The sequence below is a fragment of the Onychostoma macrolepis genome, chromosome 10 (genome assembly GCF_012432095.1).
Source record: "Onychostoma macrolepis isolate SWU-2019 chromosome 10, ASM1243209v1, whole genome shotgun sequence".
In the NCBI taxonomy this organism is placed as follows: Eukaryota; Metazoa; Chordata; class Actinopteri; order Cypriniformes; family Cyprinidae; genus Onychostoma; species Onychostoma macrolepis.
The window spans coordinates 3,875,196-3,896,296 of record NC_081164.1 but is presented as its reverse complement, the minus strand read 5'-3'; the positions used below and the strand labels follow the sequence as shown (position 1 = coordinate 3,896,296).

At 35.2% G+C, this 21,101-nt stretch overlaps 1 protein-coding gene across 2 annotated transcripts in view; it reads left to right on the top strand.

Moving 5' to 3' along the window:
- il11ra (interleukin 11 receptor, alpha) overlaps positions 1 to 21,101 on the top strand; it is a 49,294-nt gene that overhangs the window by 5,211 nt on the left and 22,982 nt on the right. For both annotated transcript variants that reach the window (XM_058789025.1, XM_058789024.1), the window contains exons 2-5: positions 13,390 to 13,486; positions 17,774 to 17,840; positions 18,252 to 18,412; positions 20,092 to 20,206. In XM_058789025.1, the coding sequence (XP_058645008.1) occupies positions 13,390 to 13,486; positions 17,774 to 17,840; positions 18,252 to 18,412; positions 20,092 to 20,206 (440 nt within the window). The remainder of the gene's footprint in view (positions 1 to 13,389; positions 13,487 to 17,773; positions 17,841 to 18,251; positions 18,413 to 20,091; positions 20,207 to 21,101) is intronic.

Below are 21,101 nucleotides of genomic sequence, written 5' to 3'. Positions count from 1 at the left end.
AAAAAATACATATTATCCATCCATTAAAAACAGTATGATTTTTTTCTTCTTCAAGAATTTATCTCTTAACATCAAGAGACAGAAGGGCTCTAATTACTGCATAAGTGTTGATTTTAGGCGGTAAAATTCTCTTGGCTTGGGCCTGTCATGGCAACTCGCTTTGATTCCGCTAAAGCCTTTTATCTCTGAAGATCTCTCGCTGCCACTCAGATTTAATAAGGAGTTTCAAATGGTTGTAATCTGTTTGAGGAATGGCCTCACTATGCACACATTACAAGAATAAATGTTAGGTAGACATACGACTTCTATCAGTAAAGATAGTCAAACAAAGTTCTGTTTGCCGAGGGTTCAATTGTGCAGCAGTGCTCTTGTCTGGATGCTGTACATTTTTTCCCCCTCTCATGCAGAAGACCGGCACTCTATGAGCCAAGCATGTTGGAACAGTGGTAACAGAATATGTGTGCTGTTTCCCAGCAGGTGTGAGTCATAGGCACAAAGAAAGTACTTTATCTTCTGGAGCGCTACCCTCTGTTTGGGAACCATATACAAATACATATACCTGCAGGCAAAATCTGATACTCTATCTGTCATGCTGTTTGATACTCAGCAAACCTTTACCGACGGATCATCTTCAGTTGTTTGTGAGACCTTTTCTTCATCACGTGCAGGAGGTCAAACAGTATCACCTCTGCAGGGAGTTGTGTCAATTTCAACCGGTCTGAGACTGCCACCCGCTTGATAAACGACACTAGAGAACGTTCAACAAGCTATTCAGGGCACTTCACGATTCACTCCTGGGCTTTATACTCCCCATGACTCACTTGGCACTGATTGGACATTGAAATCAGACACGAGACTCTGCAAATCCAGTCCCATATTCCTCATGCCAGATCCGGGACTCGGGAAACAGGCTGCTGGTCTGGGCTTAGTGTCATCTGACATTTATTTGCTTTCGCTCGTTTGCTGAAATGACATGTTGGCCTTGTGGAGTTTGCGCCATTCATGATGTGGTAGCTCGTCGAAGTGAGCTTTGGCCCGTTCGGCCTCCATAATTACATGCAGCGGGACTGTGGCGCCATTTTAAATGCCAAGCAACCCAGGCTGGTGTTGAGCTGTCATTGTCAATGAGGTCCTTGTGCTTGAGAGATCTTCGAAATCTTCGGTCTGCTTTCGAAGAGCAGGTAGCGGCTTTCCGAGGTTGTTGGGTCAATGAATGTTTCCAAGTTTGCTTGTAACCATGACTCACGACTGCGGCATACGGAAACCTCTTGTACGAGGTAAATGACTGGTGTTCTTCACAAGAAACCAAGAGTGCGACTTCCATGAAAGGCGCTGCTTCCAAGGGAAAGTTTGTGCCATACCAAGTTGTAATCAAGTCTTCAGGCCATGTTTGGAACAGCAGAAGTAGGCAATCCATCAGCTGAGGATGCTTTTGTCCTTTTTGTTTAATCCTGTGTTGAGTAAAGTGAGGGTAAGTGTTCACGCACAGTCTACCTTCAAGCTGAACTGGCTGAGGCTGCAATTCTCCCGGGAAACCAGCCAAGAGCTCAGTGAATAGCTGGCATCTGGTAGCCATCTTATTCTGGCCAGTGCCTGAGGAAATTCCAGCCTTGAGTGGCTATGATAGCTCTGGTGTAGAGCGCTGCTCCACGGCCTTATCCCCGCTTCGCGTCAAACTGATGTCTGTTTTCAAAGCCAGGTCCAAAATGCTCGTAATTTGCCTCTTTTGCAAAGACTTTTAGTTGGATCTGTCAAGCTGCACAAACATTGACTGTGAGAGGTCCACAAACAGATGCCGTATTAGATCATCAGCTTGCTCCATGTAGAAGGGTATCACGCAGGCTTGGGGTGGGCAACTCCAAACTCCTGGGCTTTTTGTGTTGTTACCCAGGGTAAGTTACTTCTGCACTTCCTTAGAAACACTGGAGTCTTGCAGATAGGTTTATGTCTTTATGGATGATGACTGCAACTATAATTGTGGATTCTATCTGGTCTGCCTGGTTTGGAGTTTTACACTTGAGCTAAACCTTAAAGACTTAGTTTACCAAAAGATTCAAATTCTTTCATCAGTTACTCACCGTTCCAAACCCTTTTAAAGGGGTCATGAACTGCATAATTTTTTTTTTTTTTTTAGAATGTTCTCACAGGTCCACTTATAATGTCATAATGTAAAAAACATCATAATTTAGAAGTAATAGGCTATGTTATATCCTGTTTTTGAGCCTCTCTGCAAAACAGTCTGTTTTCATAGGCAGGTTGCATTCAAGACTCAGAAGTAAACGCCCACTGCTATGATTGGCTAACAGTTTCGCATATTAAAATAGATGGACGCTGCTGTGGTGTACTCTAAAAACATCACGGGCCATTTGTAGGCTTGGGCCAGTAGATGCAATTAACCGGGCAATCATCTCTATCATGGTTACATGCTCACGTAATGTTGCTGTACTACGCTGTCGTGAAATCTTAGCGTTTGCATGTGTTTTTAAGCATTGCAGTTTAAAAACAAATGCAATCAGCGGCAAAAGAGAACTCATTTCGCTCTATGCATGCACTGTCTGAGAGACTGTTTCTGAGCGCTGTCAGAGGCGCGTACACATGAAGAGCATGGGAGTATTGAATCGAGTTATTTATGCCACTTTATAGACCTTGAACGGTTAAATAGACACACTTGTATGTGTCAAAATGTCCGTCTTTGCAAGTATCCTCGTAAACACAGTTATTTACAGCGTAAACACAGTTATCAGCGAACAGCTGTGAAAGAAAACACATGTGTAACTGTATATTGGATCCGGGCAGCTCTTAAAGTGACAGCAGTCTATTCCTGCTGTCTGTAATTCATGTTAATCAAACAACAAAATAGAAAACATCTCTCACTGCTCTTGACTTTTTGTAACTTTAATAAGAAGAACTATATATTTAATTTACACGGTGAAGAATATGCAGTGTTTTTATACATTTGATTACTTTATACAATGTATGTAGCATTTTTTTCTACTGTAGTTTTGTTGTCCTATTGCTTGTAATTATTTTCTTATTTTTCTTATTTAATCGCTGACTGTTTGCTCGTCTCGAGTGAGCTTGAGTTTTTTTATTTTTTTTATTTAGGTTAGTGTTGGCTTCTGTGATATTGACACTAATGACAAGAATTATGGAATTTCTATGGTATCTATGGTATCAAAAATGTTGATATCTTAGGGACTCAGCACTGCATCTTCTTTTGCTTTGAGTCTCTTTGAAAAGCCTGCGTCAAACTGTCTTCTTTAAAAATTAATTTGCAGTAAAGTAAAGCAAACAAACAAATAGTGTAGTCAGAAGTACCGGTACTGAAATTTTAAAAACGCCCATTTCCGTTAATTCCGCTAATATTTGAGCACTATTGATAATAATTGTAGCCAATCACAGTTGTATCTGTTGAGCGTGTGAAGACAATTCCCCATCAGCGGTGTTTAGGAATCTGCTCAACAGCACTCAACAGGAAATGGACGTTTTTAAAATTTCAGTACCAACTGGTATCACGGTCGGTACTTTTTTCGGTACAACACTACAAACAAACAAACAATGTTTCATCTTCATGTTTGATCTTCACCTGCAGAGACAGGCTTTTGTTGCATTACGGTGTCATAATGTGAGATTCCAAAATGAGTCTTTTTTTGTCAGCTTGGTTTCAATAAAAGCTGCTTTTGAACTAACAAGAAGTGTCGAGATGGGAAACTTACAGGATGTTTTTATTGTACAGTGACCCATTACATGTCAAAAGCTCAAGGGAAATGTGACTTCTCTGTTCATGACCCCTTTAAACTTACTTTATTCTGTGGCACACAAATGGAGTAACTTTGAGTTATGTACTGGTTGTTCTGTTCCAGACAGTTGAGATTAATTGGGAAAGGAGCTTTCAAGATTCTTTCAGGACAGCACCAGTCCTCATTTATTTCAAAAGAATGGCATGTTGGAGAGTATTCTTCAAGATTCCATCTTTTGTGTTTCTGGGAATAAATAAATTGCAAAAGTTTTGGAATAACATGAAGGTAAGTAAATAAGAACAGAACTTCCATTTTTGGAAGAACAGTTGATCTCCATTAAGCGGTTGTCGTTGAAGTTTTCGTTACTTTTCTACAGACGTTAATCCAACCTGGACAGTCCACACAAGTTTTTAATAATCTATCCTGCATATTCAGTGAATTCAGAAAGCAGATTGATTAGCTGATCTGTGATAAAAGTTATATCAGGTTTTGCTTCCAGATCCAGGAGAAGTTAAAGTCATTAAGTCTTTGCCTAAGGCAGGCTGGCAGTGCACACAGCATAATTTCAGTGTTGTTCCCATGGTAACAGAAATTCCAGAGTGTCTTTGTAAGAGTGAAAACTACTAGTTGTTGCCCAACTAGACTTCATCTTGTATCTAGGGTTTACATCTGGACAAAGTCCATATCTTGGGATGAAAAGACCTTTCCGACTCATTCTTCCTGAAATGGGCAACGCTACAGTAGACCCCTACCTGTTACCATTCCCCTAGAATCTAGACTAATGCTGTGTATTTGGGCTCAGTTTCTGCAAGCCCTGCCAGTCAGCTATCTGTAAACCACACCTTTATCTGAAGGGCCCTGGGTGGTCTGTGTTAAAGTTACGAAGAGAGAACACAAGCCACGGTCCCCCGTGCATCCACATCCTGGACTGTTTAGCAAACTCTGCCCATCCAAACAACAGGGAAGATTACTTGCAGCTTTATTTTCCTTGAATCCCTTGAAACTTGTCTCTTGTTGCGAAGATGTGCTTGAAGCGCTCTCTTTCTTTTCCCGAAGACCTGCAGTGGCCCTGCACCGCAGGCAACTCTGGGAAAACGCATCTAATCATCTCGGACTTAGAAGTAGGACACGAGTAGGAAATCAACCAAAATGTAGCTAAATGGCTTTTAAGAAGGGTGTGGTTAAACTACATTAAAGAAATGTTTGTTTTTATGTATTTCATTTATTTGTTCATGCATTTTCTTTGGCTTCTCTGATCTTTTTTCTGTTATATTTCAAGAAGCTAAGCTTTGGCAACACAATGCATTGATAATATGTTTAGACATCATTTGGCTATTCACAAGTGAAAACACGAGCCACTGCATTAGAGTTATGAGAAAGGAGTGTTATAATAATAATAATAATAATAATAATGTATTAATAAGAATTGATTAATCTGCCAACTAAAATAGTATTACATTGTTTACTTTTGCTGGTTGGATAATGTTCTCAATGCAATCTTCATGTTAGTTTCAAATGGTTTTGAAAAAAAAAACATTTTTATGAAACGTTTCAATTTAATGCCATGTGGTGTGTAACCATAACGTATGAACAAAAAAACATAAAAACATGTTTTTCTTACATTTAAGGGAATTTTTGGCCTGTCACACCACATGACATTGTACAGCCTCAACTAACCTTGCCTTGACATGAAAAGGTCGAATTTTAAGAGACTTTCGCATATAGCCACGAGAACAGCCAAATGACCATTTACTGTTCTGTGTGTGTTTGTGTACATGTGACATTTTTGACTTTATGCTCTAAAAATATCAAAGTGAATTTTAATGCATTCATTCAAAACATGCTTTAATTAGTTTGATGTGATTCCAGTCAGAATTAGAAATCTTTATAGTCTTAGCCTTACCTTTATAAACAGCTGTGATACCAAGTCTTTTTTATTCGCAAAAACATTATATTTACTTTAATGTCATTAAGAACAACTACATTTGTTTTCCGTTATGCTATTTTCAGCTTCCATCAAGCAGCTGTTGCCAAATTGAGATGCTGCCAGCTCAAGTGTTAAAGTTCAAACACATTTTATTTTCCTGTTGACCAGGCTCATTAGACACAGGAGATTAATCGAAATGCCAGCTTTGTCCAATGCACCATCAATGCCGTCAACCCAACGTCACAGTGCGATTGTTCTGTCCTACCACCCTTTGTAAAGTGATAATCTAGAGAAATATCGCTCGCACTGAATATTTATTTAGTTTAAAATGCTCACGGTGGAGTGCATGTGGGGTAGGAAACAACTGTCACAGAAGAATGCATGAAAACCAGGGCAAATATGCATCACATTCCTCACGTGAGCGTTTCCATTTGTCAGGTTGTCAGTTTTCCATTCAGGCGTGTTGGATGAGTTGGAATCTGCCAAAGAAGGAACACTGTCTATTTTCAGCCGTCCTCTCTGCATTTTCCCTTGTAAAAAGACTGCATGTTACTTCATGAGTCATCTGTGCGATCTCTGCTCAGACTTGCATGGCTGTGAATGGATCCTAATAATTAGTGCTGGAAAGAAAGACAAACAGCCTCAGAAATGAGTGAACTTGTTTCCCGGCTCTACAAACAGAAGATGCTGCGAACTGTGTATGCTTACCAAAAGGTGCACTTGGAGTCGGCCAAGGTGCTTCAAAAAGGTATTGTTCTTTTTAAAGCGAGCGACAAGGCCACAGGATGTCTTTACTTCTACGCCTTTTATCAACAATGCCTTTTCAATTTTCCATATACAAACATCGATAGCCGATAAGCTTGTGAAGCAGATGGAGATATAATTGTTGCTGCTCGACTGACGCTGAAAATGAAATGGTGTCAGAAAAGACTTTCGAAGGAGTCTTATCTCTTGTTATCACAGCACTTTAAGATTCGGCCTCACTATTGGCAAGTGTAGCAACCCCACGGAGCAAACGCTGGAATTCAGTGGAAAGAAAATGCTGGCGAGACTTGAACATTCCTTTGCACTTTCTTGGCTGTCTTTCCTGCTTTGAGGCAACTTGCGTCCCCCAAGCTCCTCCGACCCTCCTTCACCTCTCATTTTCTCTTCTGGTTCTTTGTCTTTCCTGCAAAATGATTAGTGACTAAGTACTGGAGACTTCTTTTGACCTTTAGAGAAGTGTTTTAAGAAAGCACACTAAATTAATCAAACTTGCTAGTGGGTGGTCTGATGGTATATTCTGTGCAACAGTAGAAATATACCACAACATTAGCACAATAGTTACACATAAGATGACAAAAAATGTAGTAATGTGAAAATCCACAGCATAACTTGTACTAAACAAGTCGAAATGGGGTTTGTTTATAGTTGTTGAACTACAACACAACTTGCTTCATGTTTTGATTTTAACTCTAGTGTTGCATAATGTGAAGCTGTTTTAACGCTGATGCCAAACTATCATTTGTTTGTTAGGAACATTCTTTTCTTTTGGTTTGCATCCAGTCAAATATATAACTTCATACCATTCAACACTTAGAAACTCAGTAAACTATTATAACATGGCAAACTATTATTCTGTTCAAAACCTAAACCTATAAAAATATAATTTTCATTAATTGAAATAAAGCTGAAATGAAATAGAAATACTATATGAAAAACCTACGAAACAATAGAAATGTTATCTTAGCAACTAATTTGAAATAAAATTAATTTAATTTGAAGTGCTAAAATGACAAAAAATGAACTGAAATAAGAATAAATTAAAGATTACTAGAAATAAAAAAGCAAAACTTAAATTAACATTTAAATTAAAACAATAAAAGCTCATTCTAAATATTACTAAATAATACTAAACTAATACTGTTCTGTTTGCTACCTATGTAGTATTTTAAGGTTTCAAAGATGTAAGTTGCCCCTTACGCAAAGAAAATATATTTCCTAATATATTAATGATCGATATATTAAATGACATAACAGTATATTAGAAATTATACAGAATAATATATTGTGTAAATATATTACAATATATTGAATTTAATGCATAAAGAATTGCCGCTTTCATATATTAAAAAAATATGTGACTATATATTTAATCAAAATATATGTAATTTTAAATGGACTAATACACTTTATAATATATAGATAAGATATGGTACTGCATGTGTAAAAATATATTGAACATATCACACAAGTCACATACATGGAAATATATATTTCTTATTTTTAACAATCATTTATGATATACGTTTTATATTTTAAAATATAGTTTAAAATAGCACAAGCACACCTGCTCATACTAAACACTTAGTGAACAGACTATCACTGTGCTGCAAAGTGCACAGCCATTACTTTTTAAATAAAGTAATAAATAATTGAATGGTGTTTGTCCAGTCGTCATCCTGACCACAGGCTCTACTCTTCTGCACAATGGTAACCCCCACAAACTTAGAAATCCTTTTACATTTCAAAATAATACAACATTAAACACTAACAGATCTCCCCTTATATTAATATTGAGCAAAAACACATGAAATAACACTTATTTTTAACATTTATACTCTTCTTTAACAGTCAGAAGCAAAGCATGCTGGGAACTAGAAATCTGCTTTTACTCATTCAGTGAATGTGTGTGTATACTGTATGTGTGTACATATATTCACATTTATATGGGAACATCTATAATCAAGTCAATTGAGAATATATACTCAATAAAGGATCAAACATAATGAATATTAGATTTATCTTTGTCCTCATTTCTAAATATATTTGTATGTATCAATATATATAGCCATATATTGCTGTATATTGAAAAATATAAGTACTAGTTTCCAATATATGGAAATGTGTTATGTAATATATCACATTATATTTTGCAGTATATTCCCATATATTTTTGTTTCGTAAGGGGCGACCATATTGTGCCCTCTAAACTACCTTAATTTGGCCAAATTTAGTATTTTTTTATGGATAAAGAAGAATCATGTCGTTAACATAGCAACATGCTGACAGCAAAACTTATTTTAAGTTTTAGTAATGTTATGTGCCTTTGTCATTTATGTATGTATGTATTGTTTGTTTTAGTAATTTTAGTAGTTTAACTTAAACTTATTTTGGTAACACTTAAGTTTAGGGACCAATTCTCACTAATCAGTTGTTTATTAGCATGCATATTACTGTTGCATATTGGCTGTTTTTCCCCCATGCATTAGTTATATTTTATTTAATTTTGTATAGTTTTAGTTAACAATAACAGTGCTGCGTCCACCTATAGGATGCTGTCTTAGGAGCAGCAGTCTAGGTTGGTAGTAGAAAGCAAGGCAGTTCTCTAGGTTTTGGCACAGAGCCACAGTGTCAGTGTAGACTCATAATTGGATCGGTGTTGTGATGTGAGCCTGATTCTGATGAGTAGAGGTAGTGGTTCATTTGTACATGTGGCTATTCTGATGAGTCAGTTTTTGGGAAGGTTATTCTTATGTGTGCGTTTGTCTTCCAGAACCTGCTAGTTGCCATTAATCCTCAGTTTTTTACCCTTGCGTTACAGTCATAAATTTTCACTTGCTTGAATATGCAAACTCAACATCTGGTTGGCATATGTGCGTTTGTGTGTGCATATGTGTTTGTTTTGGCGCTGAATATTCATATATGAAAACTTGCGGTTGGAAAAATTCTCCAAAACCATCAAATTTTCATAAATGGTAATTTTAGGAACATTTGGTACCGCTGTGTAATACGGTCTTGTAATGCCGTATAAACAAAAAGTGAAACTGAATGATGGTCTTTCACAGAAGTTTTGCTGCAGGATATTTATAGTAGATGCTATCATTGTTCTCACATAACATGTATTGTAACTGAAAGACAATGGTTATGTGCATGACTAATATCGCACGTTCCTATATTAGTCACTAGTTTTCAAATATTTATATGAAGCAAAACTAATTGTAAGGGGATAAAATAAAAGGTATTTTAGAATATGTATTGGCTGTATTGTTGGGAATGTTATGGGGCTGTTTTTAACGTGGATTAACAGCTCTATGTTTATCTTCACCAGATGCGCCATCGTTCTGTAGCATTTGAGCCAGCCGCCCTGAACAACAACAGGCAACAGACTAAATAATATATAAGAATGAGGCCCTGATATATAATTTACCACTGGCTTGTGGTCAGCGTTTAGCTCTGGGTTTTTCACGCTGTGGGTTTGACTTGTGGAAGGTAGAGGGCTTGTGTGGAGATGCATTTTTGTGGTTAAGGAAAAGTCGAAGCATTGAGTTGGGAGGGGGCTGATGAACTGGAATTATAACTCTGCCCCTTTTGGCTCTGTCACAAAGAACCGCAGGTGCATCTATTTTGTGGCTTGAAAGGCAAACGTGTCTCACAGCAGGAGATTTGTGGCCATATTGGTATGATCCTGTCTACAGTGTAATATCTGTGCCAATGCAATGTGTAAATCAGTTTTATTTGTAAAATTGAGCAATTTAGTATCATTTACAAATAATTGCATTTTTATATTATAATTAGCATTTTTACTATTTTATGTATGTATATGTTTATCTATGTTATACAATTTATTCAATAATTAAATATTTCATTTATGAATTATTTCATGTGGCTTATGATTAATATAAATATTCTCATTTAACTGTAATTAGCTTGCAATATTTATAATATATAATATACATATGACGTGTGTGAGTTTATGTATATAGTAAAAAATAATTAAATAATTAAATATTTCATTTATTAATTTTGCTATATATATACATACATAATACACATATCAACATATAAGAAAAATAATATTGCTTATGATTAATAAAATGTTATTTCACTTAGCAATAATTAACTTTTTACATTATTATCACACACAAACACACATATATTTTAGACTTTGCAATATTATAGTATTGTTATTGAAGTATTGCATTGGCAGATAATGTTAATTTTTAGTTTGTTTAATTAGTGTATAATTTTTGTCCTGTGCAAGGTTTCAACGCACTAAACAGTGATATACTGTATATATATATATATATATATATATATATAATTTTTTTTTTTTAGACTGCACATTTAAATTTTTAAGCCTTGTTTTTAAGCATCAAGCAACAGTATATTTAGCTTGAAGCAGGCAAAACTGTACCGATTTACACAATTTTTTACCAATACCAACATAAAAATAGTAAAAATAGTTTGGTCATTGTTATTGACCAAAATGTATCCCTGAAACAACCGCTTCACACTGTCCACCCACAGTATAAATCATCGTACAGCCTTCATCAGACCAACAGAAAAACACATGACTCTAGCGAATGCTTGTTGATAACGCGCAGAAGCTACACCTCGCTGCTGAATTTGACAGTCTCTTGAGAGTAGAGAACATGGAGGCCATCCAGATAATAAACTACGTCAAATAACCACCGCTGCCCTCGGGTTTGGCACACTAAGACGCATGTGCACCGGATTTAGTGCACATACTGTGAGATTAAAGTCACATCATGAGACGTTTAAGGGATTATTAGCCTGTGTTTCAGATTAACAGTGAGTGAAAAACATTGCGGACTGGTGCAGCCCTGCTATAAAGTAGCATAAAAACGGACGGGTAACAACTCCAGCCTGCGGTTTTGAGAAGTCAAGCGCTTCAGACGTTTTCTGATGCAGTGAGGAAAATTCCTATGTTCCCAATTACCAAGAGATGTCAGATAATAATGATGGCTAAACCATATGGAAATAAAAAATCAAGCCTGTTTTCACTGCACTGTAGGATTAGATTTACTTTCCCCCTCTGAAATCTGATTTACTGTGAGGATTGATAATTATATGTGTCTCTTGTTTGCTACGACACATAATCTTCTACAATCAGGCTGCTCAGTTATGGGTTACTGCTGCCAGGAATGTTGACAAACTCCTGAGCGTTTCTCGAGCAGTGTCTCTGTACTTGGATAAACGCACATCTCGAGATGCTCAAGGAGTTTCTCCATACAGCGTGTTACTGATAATGAGAAAGGACAAAACCTAGGGCTTAACGACTACAGGGAAGAGTAAAACTCAGTTTTCTTCACAAAAATATCAAAAGTTTTCCTTTGTTTTGATTAGGTCTAAATCACCACACATTGTGGTTTTAGCACATCGCTTGTCCAAACTGACGTCATTATGTGTGAGTCATTGAGACAATGTGATTTCATTAACAAATGCATGTTCTGTCTGAAGCTAAATATGGAAGGTCATGCTGTGAAGTAAATATAAACATTTGAAGTAATTCATTTTGAAGTGCTTATTGATCAACACTATATAATGGAACTCTATTTCAATTCTTACACCAAACATTTCTGCTTTAAATGTCAGTATTTTTATTTCTTGTGTATGCTTTTTTTTTTTTTCTATTGATGTGTAATATTTCTGTCATTTAAAGTTATTTTTCAATGTAATGTGAAAGTAAGGAGCTATGTAGATGACATTTTAAAAGTTTGTAAGATGATAAATGCCACATTCACAATGCAAAAAAACCCAAAAAAACAAAAACACTGAACTTGAACAAGTATCTGTAACATTTTACAATAAGGTCCAATTAAGTAACATTAATTAATGCATTAACTAACAAGGAGCAATACAGTTGTTACAGTATTTATTAAGTTGGCTTGAGAAGTTTAAAGACAAGTTGAAGACATGTTGAAGACAAGTTTAAACCAGCTAAGACTAGACAACCAGCCTAGGCTAGATTTAGAATTTTATACATACTTGAATTAACTGGTTTTATCTGTTTTTGCTAAATTAGCTAGTTTTACGTGTTTTTGTTTGTTTGTTTGTTTGTTTGCAAAATCAACTGGTTTTCTGTTTATTTATTTATTTATAATTTTTATTTTTTTTTTTTACTGAATCAGCTGGTTTTACTTGGTTTCAGATGCTTTTTAGCTGGATTTTTTCATTCATGTTAGCAATATGTTAAATCATGGAAAAAACATGCTAGCAACATGCTAATCATGATATAAAATGCTACTCATGCTATAAATATGCTAGCATCATGATAATCATGCTAGAAATATGCCAGCAACATGCTAATCATGTTGGAAACACGCTAGCAATGTTCCAACATGTTAAAACATGCTAGCAACACTTACCATGTTAGAATCATGCTAAAAACATGCTAGCAACATGTTAATTTTGTGTTAACAATGTGCTAAATCAGGTTATCAACATTCGATCAACATCTATCTAATCTACTGTATCTATCTACATTTTCTAACTTCAAGCTTTTACAACTGCTTCAAACTTTCAGGTTTGGCTGTCTCAAGCCGACTTCAAAGTTTGTTCACAAACTTTACTCATCTAGTTAATCTTTGTTAGTTTTGTTAGTTAATAAAAATACAACTGTTCATCATTTGTTCATGCTAGCTCCAATATATATAATATTAATAGATAAAAACTTTTGATTGTAATAATGCATTAATAAATGTTAAAATTAACATTAATATTAATAAATGCTTTAGAAGAGTTTTTCATCGTTAGTTTGTGTTGACTAATGTAATATACAGTCTTGTTTGCCTATATCCAAATTAGTGCGGTTAATTGTCATGTTGTTCACAACCTGGCTGGTTGCTAAGCAGGTGGACCATTTACACAGAATGATACTCATTAACTCTTAAAATGGCACTTCCCCTTGAGTAACTCTTGTTTTATTCTCTCTTACAGATGCCCGGTTTAGTGTCATGCCTTGGCGATCTAATAGTCACTGGAATCATCATCCTCTTCTCTGACCACGTGCAATCAGAGATATGGACCAATGAAGGTACATTCTGCTTTTATTTGGGCCAAAGTGCTTCAGGACAGCCAGCTACGTTAGCATTTGAATGTTGTTGTTGCTAGTATGTGGATTTGTGTTCAGCATATGGAACTCGTCAGAAATCTCTGTAGCATGTCTTTGTTTAGACAAAGCAGGATGAAAATATACCCAACAACTACACCAGATAGCAAAGAGATTTGGTTTCATTTTAATCCATGAGGGGGAAAAAAACAGCTATTTAGCATTGTATTGCTACATTTGCTAATTCTTTGGAAAAGTAGGTAAAAAGCACACTTTTGAGAACACCTGAAAATATGAAAGTTAGTATGTGTGTGTATAAATGTGTAAATTAATATGCAAATTCATGTCCCATTTACACTTAACGTTGCCACATTTTCCTGGTTAAATAAACATTGCATACAGTAATTGGACTACAAAAAAATAAAAAGAGAAAATGAGAAAATTTAGTATTTTTACATTAACAATGTAATTACAGTTCTGTTTATTAAAACCAAGTACGTTTACATTCATTCCAAATTAATAACTCAAGGCCGTAACAATTTAGACCGTACAATTTAAACAATATATCTTATTTGTGACCTGATGTTCAGCTGTTTGTTTTAATAGTCAACTTATTTTCAGTCATCAAAGCTCGGTGAACAGTAGTGTCAGAAATGGAGATGTACCTTTAATGTCACCAAGCTGATTGATCGCTGAAAAAAAAAAAACCTAAAAACATTGTATTATTCAAGCCAGGCCAGTAGGTGGCAATGTCACTTTGAAAAGAAACACTACATGCCTGTGCACAAACCTATAGACTAAACGCATGCACATAATGTCACTGTTTTCACAAATTCCTATTTACACGGAGACCATAACGGTATTGAACATGAACCAATCACATGATTTATCACATGAACCAATCGTAGCACGATAGAGAAATTGTCTCCTCTCATGTGACTTTCCTCCATTCATTCTCAATGAACCCGCCGCATGCTTTAGAGGGTCTGTTAAAACTCAATGGGCTCAGAGGAGGCACTTTTTAAAGGGGTCATGAACTGCCTTTGTTTATTTATTTTTTACTGTTCTCTGAAGTCTACTTATAATGTTAGCACAATTTTTACATCAAAAATCATGATTTAGAAGTAATAAGCTATTTTCTGCCCTGTTTTGAGCTCCCTCATCAGAATGCTCTGTTTGAATAGGTGTGAAGGATTGTAGACTCTGAAGTAAACACCCACTGCTGTGATTGGCTAATAGTTGAGTATGTTTGACAGCATACAGCTTTCATAGATGGACGCTGCTGTGATTTAGGTCAAAAATGCATAAATACACAGTACATATCAAACGATCTGTTTAACAGACAAATAAATAGTGATCACGTCTAAACAAAATAAGATGTAATTTACTAGAGGTTCTGACAAATATATATTAATTTGAACAAAATAATTAAATAATCATTTTAATGAATGAGTCAGTGTCTCATTCACAATGACTTGTTTGGTTGTCGGATGAATCAGCGTTTGTGAATGAATCTCTTGAATTAATGATTCAGTGACAAATACTTTGTTGCCACCTACTGGCGAACCAAGATGACCTATACAGTACATACAAGTGGTGTAAAAATGCTGTCAAAATGTTAACTTTACACTATTTTGGTACCATATACATCAGTATTTCTACCCAAACTATTTTATCCCAGTTCGTCTGTTGTTCAAATGTTTGTAACACAGAAATAACCAATAATGTGTGGTTAAAAATATTTTTGTGGAGCTGTTTCATTGTACAATTACATGGCAGCTGCTCTCACTGGATTAGCGGCATCACAAACGCAGATTTTAATGTTGCATTGTGACAATCATACTTTGAAAACTTTAACCAACATCCCTAAAGTCTTTGGTATGATGCCTGTTTCATCAGATTTTTGAAAATTTCTATGCCTGTGATTGATAACTTCACGATAGCTGGCCACATTTGCATTCAGATTTTGTTGCTGTTAGTATTTCAGCATATGGATCTCGTCAAAAGTCTTTGTAGCGTTTCTTTGTTGACAAAGCAGGATGGTATTATACAGAACAACTAGAGCAGATACCACAAAGTTTTATCATGTGAAAATTCGATTTTAATCCACACCAGGAACATAGCCATGGCTTTGTTTTGTGGAACAATAAACATCTCTGTTTAAAGTCCCCAGTTCTCCATTGCCCCACATATGGATTGCTCAATTAATGCATGCAGCTCTGGTCTGTGTGTGTTATGGCTGTGATTTCGCTGGGCTGAGAGAGAGACATTTGAGAAATGTGGTGGGATTTCAAATAATATGCTTTTGCCAATATTTCCTGAAAGCCGACATTGAGCACGAGTGTTTCGTGAGCGCAGCTAGACCCTGGGCACTGGATCGATGCCACTCTGTGTGTGTCTATGTATGTGTGTCTGCTCTTTGTTTAACTCTTGGCAGTAAATGTCTGATATAAATACTGAAATCTGACTATGCAGAAAAGCACAGTAACATAAACACCTTGATTCTTGCTTTAAAATCTCTGCAGGCTTTATAATGATGAACGAATGAAGCAGTGCAGTTTTGAAGAAGCGACTCTTAAACTGGAGCTTGTCAAGCTGCATATAATTTCAAGTCGTTGAAATACAGTCAAGCTTCCATTGAATAATCATTGCATTATAGTCTCAGCCTGACTATTAAATATAAGCACAAAGTCTGGTCCACTTTTCAACTCATTCTTCCCAAGAACAGGCCTGTCTGTCTTTTGAATTCACCAACCACAGATTTTCACTGCATTCCAAATGGGATAAATTTGCCTCCTAAGGGCACTTTGTAGTGAGAACAATCATGGACGCCATATCGAGGGGTCTTTCCAAACCAAAGGGGCCCTTTCAGAATGAAGGATTTGAAAGGGTACAACTGTTTGACACTTTTCACTCCCATAATTCTTTGCGCAGGTTTAATTATTTTGTGACACAGTTGACACTAGATGATGCAGAGGAGCGTTCCAAAGAACAGTTTTTTGGTCCCCCACCTTTATTCCTTTTTAAAACGCTCACACTGAAGGGTAAACCCTTTTAAGGGATTAGAGCGTAGGGATGAGCCCTTCAGATTGAAACGCAGCCTTTGTTTTTTATGTTCTGTAAAGGGGAGGGTTTATTTGAAATGATTGATTATAACATTCTGAATGCTACTGTCGGATGTATGCAACTTATTTATTTATTTATTTTACATTTCCTACAAATATATAATATTGTTTGTTATTAAATAATTCCTAGGAATCAGCCAAAAAAAAAAAAAAAAAAAGTTTGGATTTTGGAATGTTTGGAAAAGTAGAAAAAAACACTTATATACACACAATTGCTGTTAATTACAAATTAATTATTATTAATTATATGTTGTTCGTAATAAAACTACAATTATGAGAATCATATAAAATTTTATGATACAAAAACATACAAAAACACATTAAAAAAAAACCAAATACAAATATACACAACCGTTAATATGTTTGCATTCTTTACGGTTTTTGCAAGAAATCAATCTCCACAAAAATCTGTGTAATTGATCATATAATTTTATTTTATTTTTATATTTATTTACAGTTTTTATTTCTATGTATATTCATATATCTATATTTATTTCTATATTGTATATGATAATTGTATTTAGAGCTTTTAGTTAATTATTTCATTGATTTTATTTTTTTGTAGTACTTTGTAGCACATTTAGTTTCTTTTTAAACGAAATATTTATTAGCCTACCTGTATGGCAGCCTTTGTTATATGCATATCTGTATAATTACAATGATTTTTTTTTTTCTCAGACTACACCAAAATGCACAAAACATACATGTTATGGTTTTAATTTTACATGTAAAAAGGTGTTTTTGCTGCTGTCCTGCACTGCTCTACCAGGCTTACATTTACATTTTGTATGAATGATGATGTTTCACTCGTGGGCGATATTTCAGTTGATACTTGTTGTGTGCAAATTATGAATTAATACATGTATAAATGTGTTAATGACATTAAAATAAATAAATTAATAAATTAATTAATTAATGGATAAGTAATTAAGTAAGTAAACAAACAAACACACATTTAAATGCCATAATTCTTATTATTTTTTTTTTAATTCTTATTTATTTTTTTATTTTATTTTTATTTATTTAAATTTTTTTTACAGTGCACCCATGGAATCCCAACACTATTGGCTGGTTGATAATGTATCACTTGGTGAAATGTCTGTTGTCACTTCTGGAATAGCACAGCTCTCATGTCTCCTGTTTTCAGTTTCAGACGTCCAGTTCGGCGGACTGGGCTCCAGGGTCACGCTGACATGCGGAGGCGCTCACAGCGGGTACGTTCTCCAGTCTATATTAAGCTCCATTAGACTCCAGAGCTAAGCTTTCCTGTAAGGAGTGATAATAGTGTGCTTAACCACCCTCTGCAGGGGCACGGGGCCAGTCCTTATAGGGTTTGGACACATCGAGGCTATTTACTGTGGGTTGGGGGGCTTGATTCCCTAGCCTCAGATTTTGGCAAGCCTTGTGTTTCATATAAATGTGTATTTCCTGCCAATAAAGACATTATCCAAGAGAATCCTAGTGCCAAAAACAAGATTTGCACAACCCACGAATGAGTAACATGATGCGCAGTTCCAGTTGACGTTGATAGCGGTTATTTTATGGGCCTGTCTTTGATTAGAGCAGGTTTGTGAGGAAAGCAGGTGAAGGTTGTTGTTGACTCTGAGTTGTGGATGGGTTCGCAGGTCTCCGGTGGAATGGCGGTTCAATGGGAGCTCAGTACCGCCGTGGCAAACACACAAGGGCTCACTTACGCTACTGAACACCACGCACTCGATGGAAGGCAACTACAGCTGCCATGATGAACGAGGAATGTTACAGCAGTCCATCAAACTACGCCTGGGCCGTAAGTCAGCTTCAACGATACAAGAGTCCCTTGTTTCATGTTTTGACTCGCAATGTGATTCTTTTGATAAAATATTTGAGAATTAAGGGTTTGTTAATTAATTAATTCTTAAGAATTAAGAATTGCCTTAGGGTAGATGCCATATTTAATTTAGTGTTTATGAAAACTATGCCCCAATGGATAGATGTGTTGTACCTTGGCATCCATTACTATGGCCAAAAAAAAAAAAATACATCATTTGTTGGAGTGTTTCTGGGGTCCATGCTATGCCTATTGCCATAAACAGTACTTTAATCTTTATATTGGTTTTAACCTCCATTGTTTTCACTGAAACAGTTTTACTATAACTTTTCTTTCTTTCTTTCTTTCGTTTATGATTTTTGTTTTTATTTGTAGTTAAGTTTTTAAAGACTATTTATTTATTTATGATCTTATTAAATCATGCTTTTGTTTATGCTTGGATTTATTTATTTATTTATTAATATTTTTGTTTATGCTTGGATTTATTTATTTATTCATATTTTTGTTTATGCTTGAATTTATTTATTTATTTATGATCTTATTAAAGCATGTTTTTGTTTATTTATTTATTCATTCATTCATATTTTTGTTTATGCTTTGATTTATTTATTTATGCTTTGATGTATATTGATGTTTATTTTTTTCATTTATGCTTTTATTTAAAGTTGCATTATTATAATTTTTTTTATTCCTGCTTTTAATAATGCTTATTTACTTACGCATGCTTTTATTATTTTTTTTTAATGTTTTTATGTATACTTTTTTTTTAATGAAGTGCAAACCTATATGATTTGTCTGTGTCGGTCAGCATTTTTTGTACAAATGCTCTTGACTGACCTTAAGTTGTATTGAAGCAGGCCATTCCTTCCTAACACAGAACAGACTATGTGTTTATCCCTCGCAGCCTTGTTTTCATGACCTTTGAATTTAATATGGCATCTACCACGACTACGTTCCACTGCTTCTGATTGAAAATGTCATCTTAAGAACATTCTTGGCTTAAACCAGTGAAAGTGTCGTAGCAACATGAACATAATGGATCTGATAAACTTTCAATCATGTTCTTGACTCGTTCGAAATTTAATCTCAGATCATACATCCAAGAAGTGCATATGTGTGCTTGAAGCTGCTAAAATGGTGCTTCTATGGAAAAGTGTTTTAATGTCAAATTAAATTTGTAGTTTAAAGAATGTTTTAAATCAGTTAGTTTTAAAGAAGCTTTGACGAAGTACACTCATTGACATTGGTATTGATATTGACAACTGAAATAACGGTATCTGTAATTGTACACGTCTCGTACAGAGGCCCGATGCATCTGAAATGCTGCTGGAAATGGTGGAAATGTTCTAGTAAAAAGGAAGCCCTTTGTGCCCTGGGAGATTTAGAAAGTGTGCAGTTGTACGCCCTTGCTGTTTAACTCTGGGCACTTCCTCTGACAGGAAGTCGCTGCATCACAGCTCCACAGTTTCCTGATAGGAAGGGTGAGATTACTGCTTCTAGCGTGTGTGAGTTTAGTCTAGCGTATCACATTCCCTCATGTTCTTGAAGGCAGTGCTTGAGTTAAACCGCTGTCTTGTGCAGTTTGACTGTTTGGGTGTTCACAGATAAGGTGTACTGTGTCTGAAGTTATCTCACAAGATATTTTCTTCTTCCTTTAGATCCGCCTCATTTCGTCAATGTTTCTTGCCGTGTGCCGAATCATATGAAAATCTACTGCTCCTGGGTACAAACTAAGACAACACACCTGCCCACGTTATACAGAACCTCCTACAGGTGCAATCTTGTCTCCATTTGTGAATAATAATTGTATAAAATATTTATTTAAACAAGTGCGTATTTATTTATTTCATTGGTAACACTTTACAATAAGGTCTCATTTGTTAACATTAGTTATTGCATCAACTAAAGTGAATTAACAATGTGCAATATATTTTATAGCATTTATTAAGCTTTGTTGTTCACTTTATATTAGTGAACACATTTTCACTATTAACTACGACTTTTGCCTCAATAAACTCCTAATTTGCTGCTTATTATTGGTAAGGTCGTTGTTAAGTTTAGGTATGGGGTTCATTCATTAATGTGCTTTATACTAATAAACGGCCAATATGTGAGTAATATGCATGATAATTAGCAACTAGTTAATAGTGAACAGTGTTCCCTAATCTAAAATGTTACCTTTAATTTTAATGCATTAGTAAATGTTGAAGTTAACATTAACTAAGATTAATAAATACTGTTTACGTATTGTTCATGTTAACTAGTATAGTTAACTAATGTTAAGAAATGTGACCTCATTGTAAAGTGTTAGTATTTTATTTAATTTTGTTGATATGCATTAACATTCAAAAGATTTGGGTCAATAAGATTTTTTTTTTTTTTTCAGTGAGAAATTAATACTTTTATTCAGCAAACACATTACATTGGTTAAAGTGACAGTAAAGGCATTGATAATGTTTGAACAAGATACATTTGTTGAACATGTTGAATGTTTTATTCATCAAATAACCCCAAAAAAAGAAATATTTCTAAAAAAAAAAAAAAGAATATATCCATTAAAATATTGAAATATTTCAACATTGATGATAATCAGAAATTAATAATCAGCAAATCAGCATATTAGAATGATCATGTGACACTGAAGACTGGAGTAATGATGCTGAAAATA